We start from the raw sequence: 8137 nt of genomic DNA on the forward strand, positions 1-8137 counted from the left end.
ACACGGAATTTAAAAAGCCATTTGTATCGCAAGATCAAGCACTCACATACACCAGAAAAAAGCAGGTGAACTTCGGCGGACCTCGGCGCAGCAGCGAAACATGGTGAATATCGGCGCACGGACCTTAGTGAATCCTGGCAGAACCCGAATCAGCATCGGAGAACCCGCCGCTGGATCGCGACTGGACCGGGTAAGTAAATGTGCCCCACTGTGTTTCTGAAACATCTGTATTAGTTTGGAATTTTATCACTCAAAGAAATAAAACAACAAATACAATTTACCACACAAAAGTTTAATAAACCATAAAATCAAAACTCTGACAGTTCCAGAATAAATTACAGCATTAAATTACCATTCATAATATTACTTTTATATTTCGCACATTAGAAAACCAGTACCATTTTATAATGCAAATCCAAAAATATATATATATATAATTTTATATAGAGATCTGTAAATGAGAGCTGCATTATGAGACCCTTTCCCTGATAGACAATGGGAGAGAATCATATCTATGCATCCCATCCCTGCTCCCCGGAACCTACCATGTAAACTATAACCCTCTTGTGCTTGTCAGTGGCCCTGTCTCAACACACAGTGGAGACATATACTTATAAGAATGCAGACTACCCATATTCAATAGAATTCTGGGATATTCTAGGATTTACTCATATCCTATATCCGTCACTTGCTCCCGATGAAAATTAATTCTGCTCCAACTAGACAACTGTAATAAAATTCTGTGTTCTGCTCAGTTCTATATTTTGTGCCATCCACCCCCATTTTATCATTTAATTGTAATGTGCACATTAGTCTGTGACACATTTCAGTGGCCCTTGAAAGAATAACCATAAATTGAGATCATTTTGAATATTGTGTGCGGGGGAGTATTGTGAACATAGACTTTGTTAATAGTGGACTTCTCTGTTGTCAAGACAAATCCATCTACCAGGCTGAAGATGGGACTCTCTCTCTATGTTTCTTTACACAACACTTAGCAGTGAGTGCTAACCCTTTCTGCTCTTTCCCTGGCTATAGTATGTTATGAGTATTATTTTTAAGCATCAAGCTAAAAGTGAAAGAGTTAATCCACACTTCCCAGAGCTGTGTAAAAAAACAGGGAGATTAGATGTAAAGTCATAGTCAGCCCCATAGACTCACACTGTACAGGCTGGAATATGGATCTCTACAGGAGGGAGCTCTGGAGCCTGATTTTTTACAAAGTTAGGCTCCATTCACACATCTGTATAGTAGGGCCATGAACTTGCAGCAAAAACAGCAGATAGCACATAGCCGCTATAGATGTGTCTAACCACACTGTCCGATCCATCCAGACGTACTGGAAAAGATAGGGCAGGATCGATTCCCACATGGATTTTCCAGGTGCACTCACTATCCAGCTTGTGGCTCACTGCTCCTGTTTGTGTGAATGGAGCCAAAGCTGAATTTCTTGATAAAGTATATTAGAAAAATGTACAACACTCCTCCCCAAACAATATTAAAAATGATCTCAAATGACATTTATTCCTAATCCCTAAACTACTACTTAAAGGGGATTTTTAGTCACAACAACTGATTTAGCTAATCAGAGGAGAAGTGGTCTGTTGTACCCCAAATGAATGGAGTGGCAGGTTGACTATGCACAATGCTGCTCCATTTACTGTCTATGGCTCTGAAGGAAATAGCCGTGAGACAGTCATAGAAATGAATACAGAAGGTGCATATGCGACCAGCTGCTCTATTGATTTGGGGCTATGACTGACCCCACATCATCTTTGGAGTCCCAACACTGAGATCAGCAAATTGTCCGCTTTCCGTTGAATAGTGGATAACTTGTTTGGGACCAGAATACCCCTTTAAGGACTCATTTAGAGTTTGACAGATAAGAATTTTTGCCTTAAACCTATATTCATTTTGTTCTTTTGTCTTTTCTCTGTTCATGCTTCCACAAAAGTTGACAAACCACTAAGTCAAGGAAACCAATAATTCTCAATCTACACTCAGTCTAGTAACAGTAAAAACCAACAAACCAACTTGTTTGCCCCCTTTCTGAACGTTATACGCTCTAGTTGTTGAAAGTTATGCGCACACTTTTTAATTAATGAGGTGTAGTACCATATTGAGTCTATAGATGTCACTGTTGTTCCAAAACTCTCTACTTTACAAAGTGGGAGTTTTTTTTTACCAGGATATAAATTTAGCTTTGGCTGAGATTTGTTACTCGATATGTAACAAATTTATTTCAGATGATTCAGATTGACTCCAAGCTGCTGCTTTGTTATAATGGCTACACATTGATTTATGCTGCAAAATTATAGTGCAACATTGCAATCTTATGTCACATGACCACAAGTCACTATCCAATCAAGAAACTTTGTGTGTTGCCCACAGTATTGCCTCCTACAGGATGGACATGGTACTACACCACATTGAAAATAATGGCATAAAAATAAATATTCCAATAATGCAACTTTTCTAGTGAAATATACATTAAATCTCATCTTCATACATATCACTCAAGAAAATATACAGACATATATGCATAGTTTTATAATACTCCCCATTCAGGACTTTACAAAAATAAGCTTCATTAACAATACTGTACAATACTATTCATTTTTTGGGGGAAATGGCAGATTTACAGCCAATGCCTCTTTGGAACCCTGTTAGTAAATATATTAGAAAGTGGTAATGTTAAAAAGAATGACAGGCTCTGCCACATGTTATTACTTCCTAGCACTGGTAGCCTTGCTTTTATGTAGGTAAAGTCATTTTAAAAGAATCTATTTCCTTTTTTTTAATTGTTTCTTGTATGTTTCTAATTGTTACTAAACATACAAATGTAGCAGAGCTGATTTTGACAATCAGGACCTACATTGTAGTGAAAATAACAAGGTGTAAGTTTATATGACATCCTATGGGAAACCAAATATAGAACTTTGTGCTCAGTAGAAAATGCACTCACTATGACAAAGTCAGTTCTGCTACATTTTACATTTGTATTGATGGCCATGGAGTATTAGGGTAGATCCACACAGGACGGAAATGCTGTGGATTTCATCTGTGGATTACACAGGTTAGGTTACCATTCAAACCTCTGTTTAAAAAAGCAAGAAATAGAGGTTTAAAGTATCAATTAAAAATCCCTTTGGATATCAATGTAAATTTTATGTCATCTGTTACGTTGAGTTAGGCAGGTAGCTGTTTTTTTGACAGAAAAAAGACTGTGGCTACAGAACTGAACATAACGGATAACATCAAAGGGGATTTTTAATTGATACGTTAACCTCTGTTCTTTACTTCTTAAACAGAGGTAAGGAACAAAGGTTTGAACAGTAGTGTGAACTGAGCCTGAAATCCCAAAATATGGCATGTAGACGAATCAGGATTTAGACATCATTTTAATATTGGACACAAATGAGTAGATTTACTAATGTCAAGGTCTGTACAAGGATAGCAATATAATGGTGACTGATTTATCCATTTAACCTAGCCGGATACGTCAATATAAGCCGGATAGATATGTAAAAATAACATATCTGACTGGCATAGCCCAGAGCATGAGTGCCACCATTAGTAAATCTCCTCCGTTTTTTTCCCTATAATATCAAAATAAAGAAGTCTTTGAAATTTTATTTCCTAGCAAATCATCTGAATAAAGTCACTTCAATCACTACACACCATAGAAAGGCACGATTCATTTATCTGCCAGTCATTGCTCACTTTGCACTTTAGAGAGTTGGACGCAATAAAAGACCTCAAATAAAAGGCTGTAGAGGGCATTTGTATGTCAGAGAAGCAAGATTATATATGAAAACGCATTTTCATGCCTATGTCTGACACTTCTCATGCATTGGTACTGACTTGCTGGTAGCACCCTTTACATTTGTATGGTTAAACATTCATTAATCCTGCAAAACAACGCAGTTATAATGCAGACTGACCACCACTAAAAAAGTGAAAGGTAAAGGACCTGAGCTGATACTAATATAATAATATTTATATTAGAAATTCATTTGATTATTATCCAACTTTCAGAGTTGTCAAAGATTCTTAAAGAGATTTCCAAAATCTTTGTCTATGAAAATTATCCCATATTATAGTCCAGAAAGGGACTGCAATACCAGATACAGCCTGTAGGCAAGAGTGGTGCTGTGTTTGTGCTTGTCCAAAATGTGAAAGGGATATATTTCTTTTAAACTGGCCGCTATGCTAATAGAAATAGCACTTTATTCTGTACAATTTTCTAACACAAATAGGAAATATGTTCTATGAAAATGTAGACATTTTCTAATTACTCTCAGGGTATCCAGAATACTATAAAAAACTACTTTTAGGCATTTGTGCAATAAGATTTCTTGTTTTTTTGCATCTTTTAGAATTAATTTATAGTATTATAATAATATAACAGGCAGGGTATATACATAGACTGGGACAAGTGCCTTAATCTATAGACATATATTTTTTTTTTACTGTTCACTTGGTGAATTCAGTAACTGGGCTGCCACAGTATAGGGACCAGTCCAAACTTTTGGAATTGACCAACAGGAAGATGCCCTCTTTGTGGTCAAACCATACTATTCACTTCACTGAAAGCCTTGACCCACAAGAAGGGCAAACAGTTGACCAGTCCTAGTATTGCACTACTACCGGTAATTCATATTCATAACAATTCCCTTATACCTTTATATTGGTGAAAACTCTCCAGAACTCATAAGTAACTTTGTGCTTATAGCTGAGATACACATTTGGTAAACTAGGGCCCTGAGCAGGTTACAATGAGCACACATCAAGTCCAGACCGATCTAAACACCAATGTGGGTTACTTTCAATAAGACCTGGGTGATGGTGACCTTAGAACAGAGGCTGTGCCGCCTTCACTGACAAAGTAGCAATAATACGCAGCATGACATTAACAGAGCTGGATCCTGCGGTCCCTGGAGATGGTGAGATAGATTGGATAAGTCATATAGGCACCGCTCTGTGTAATTTCTGCTTCTGTGCTTGCAGGGAGGGGGGGCTGCTCTCTAAAAACAGCTGCTAAAAGGCTCAGTGTTCACATAAAGCAGCCAAAAGAGGTCTTTGATACAGAGCACCTCTGTAATGTCTCTGTGGCTGGGGCATGAACAATTTCCTTGCATTTGTCACCAAAAGACATTACGCCTCTGCTAAGAAATTCGTAGGTATGGTTCCTCTCCCGATACGATTTTAGGCCCTTATATCAAGAGCCGTTTCGAATCACCTGAAGTTTTTCTACCCATGATCCTTCCTGAAGATGTAAATATAATTCTGTTAGTCCCCCTTCCCTGTTAAACTTGAGGTGTTGAGGTTCAAACATGTGTCGGGCAGTCCATAAAGAGGTCTGTTTTGGCAACCTGAAGGGTAAGTGGTGGGGGCTTGTAAGGACAGCTCCCTAAACTACAGGCAATGCCCCCACCGGTTTGAGGTTTCCCTCGAGTCCTTGTTCCAACCACCCCAAGCCGACGCTGGCATAGGATTCCTTGCCAGGCCTGTAGAGTCTTTGAACTCCATACCCACACTCCACTAGTTATACCCACAGCTAGCGACATGAATATTTTGAGCATGAAGACTGCTACACTGGGTATGGACCCAGGCAAAGTACAGTCTGGCCGGCCACTTCCAGAAGCTGTCCTGCAGGGCTCTTCCCGTGCCCGGGCCTCCCAGTGAGCCAAATTAAGACGTTCATAAAAGCAACACACTATGATACAGGTGGCTGGGACTGTATAAAGGATGGAAAAGACTCCAATCTTAACCATAAGTTTCTCCAATTTCTCCGTGTTGGTTCCTCCGGTTTTCATGACACGTCTGATGTGGAAGAGGGCAACAAAACCTGTCAGTAGAAATGATGTGCCCACCACAAGATAAAATGAAAGGGGCACAAGAACAAATCCTGTTAGGGCACTGGGATCAGAGCCTCCAACGTAACATAGGCCAGTTAGTTCATCTCCACCAACTTTCCGCATTGTGAGTATAATAATTGTCTTTACAGCTGGAATACCCCAAGCAGCTAGGTGAAAATAACTACCATGGGATTCAATGGCCTCATGACCCCACTTTTTACTTGCTGCTAGGAACCAAGTGAGGGTCAAAACTACCCACCACAGTGAGCTGGCCATACCAAAGTAGTACAATATTAGGAAGACAAGTGTGCACCCACTGCTTTCCAGGCCTTCTCTGATCAGATAGGGGGCACCACCTTCACGGTCACATGCGATGCTAGGAGCCCCAGCAGCAGCACGGATGAGAAATGCGGTAGAGTAGACATTGTAACACATACTGAGGAAGATAATGGGCCTCTCAGGGTACTGGAAGCGCTGAGGATGTAATAAAAATGTCAATACAGTAAAGGCTGTGGAAATAAAGCAAAGACCAGACCATGCTGCCATCCACACCAGCGCAAAGTCCTTGTCAGCTGCGGACCAGTAGACGTCCACTCCAGGAGTGCATCTTGGGGCACACACTCCACTCCTTTCTACATATAGAAATTTATCTGGATTGGTGCAGCGACTGGGTATACCCATGCCAGCGCCGGATGGACGTGGAGGTCGTGGTGCAACAGGAAGCATGCCTTGGCCATTGGTTTGAGGGTCGCCATTCGTAGCATTTTCAGGAGCCTCCATACACAGTGCATTAGGGTCATTTTTACTGGGCAGGCGGTCACAGTCCAAAGACTCTGGCCATCCAAAATTAAAACGCTCCATGATGGGGGCACACTTCTGTCGTGCAATTTCACACATAGGCTTGCAGGCAGGAATTGAAGTGGATACCTGCTCAGTGCACATGGGAGCATAAAGGGAACAGAGGAAAAAACGTAGGTGGATGTGACAGCCATACTCCACAAGTGGGGCAAACTCCAGAAGCTTCACCGCAGCCTCATCCTGGGACTCATGTCCAACATAGTTAGGCATTCTAGTCATATTGTAGCCAATGCCCTGACACATGGGAATTTTTATGGGCTCACATTTAGCTTCTCTTCCCCTTTCCACATCATATAAGCCCATCTCCAAGGTGAGAGCCGTCACCATCATCTGCCACAGACAAGGAAGGGTTAAGAGCCAGAGGGACATCCTTGGGTCCAGCCACACTCGTGCGCAGGGTACAAGACAACAACTGCGAGGACAAGAGGAGGGGTGCAGTGGATATAGGCACACGACTTTATATCCAGCTGTCTGTTATAAGCGGGGCACAATGCATTCCAATAGAAAGGCTGGTGGGATCAGCTTTCGTGCCTTACAGATGGGTCACACAAGACACAAATTATCCTTTTCTGTTACAATCTTTCCAGGCGTGATGGTAAATACTTGCAGTACGGAAGGTAATCATTTGGAAATGCTGAGGGATCACATCGGGATCCAGTCTTAGACTCACGTTACAATCCACAGGAACACAGCAAGCTCTCAGGGGCAACACATGGCACTTCTGTCTTGTCCTTTAGTGTGTCCGCGCTCTGCCAGTCAGGTTGGCACAGTCTTTAGCTGGCAGTACAATATGCTTCTTCTCGGCTGTAGTTAGGGTGTCTATTCCAGGAGCTGGAGGTCTTCAGTGAAATATTTAGCACAAGTGCAGCTTTTTTTTCCCTCCCTCACTGCCAATGTAAAATGTTGGGAAACAAAGCCAGGCTGGAGAGAGCTGGTGACAGCTACAGGCGGCAGCATTCAGACACAGAGGGCATGAAAACAAATACCCAGGCACTAATGTCAGCGCAGAGCCTTAATGCACAGAGGGCACACAGGGTTAAGGACGGAGTGATTTTGCAGACAGCACCCGCCCAGCCTGCATGCAGGGGAGGGTGTCCCAGCTGTTGCTGGGAGCTGTGGCTACTGCTGACACTAACCATGCTATGCACTTCTCAGTAGAGAAATCACCAGCGGGGTGTGGTTAGCTCCAAAATCACACCCACATCTGTCAAAGGGGCACGGCCTGGTTAAAGAAACAGTGCCCTCATTAAACAAAGTGAATGGCAATTTGCAAAATTGCTAGAATAATATTTTCCGAGTCATGTCACCCCCTGTTGGCAGCCATAACAAAGCCTGGCTTTCTGCTGCTTCAGCGCTCAAGATATATATATACACATACTCACACACACACATCCTTCTCTATATATAATCTACATATC

At 41.6% G+C, this 8137-nt stretch overlaps 1 protein-coding gene across 1 annotated transcript; it reads right to left on the bottom strand.

Annotated features, from left to right (window-relative positions):
* Positions 1-276: 276 nt before the first annotated feature.
* Positions 277-7854, bottom strand: FZD9 (frizzled class receptor 9). The gene has a single exon (XM_072138076.1). It carries the CDS (start codon positions 7086-7088, stop codon positions 5331-5333), a length of 1758 nt encoding a protein of 585 aa, XP_071994177.1. The 5' UTR covers positions 7089-7854; the 3' UTR covers positions 277-5330.
* Positions 7855-8137: the final 283 nt, after the last annotated feature.

The sequence above is a fragment of the Engystomops pustulosus genome, chromosome 2, assembly GCF_040894005.1.
Source record: "Engystomops pustulosus chromosome 2, aEngPut4.maternal, whole genome shotgun sequence".
In the NCBI taxonomy this organism is placed as follows: Eukaryota; Metazoa; Chordata; class Amphibia; order Anura; family Leptodactylidae; genus Engystomops; species Engystomops pustulosus.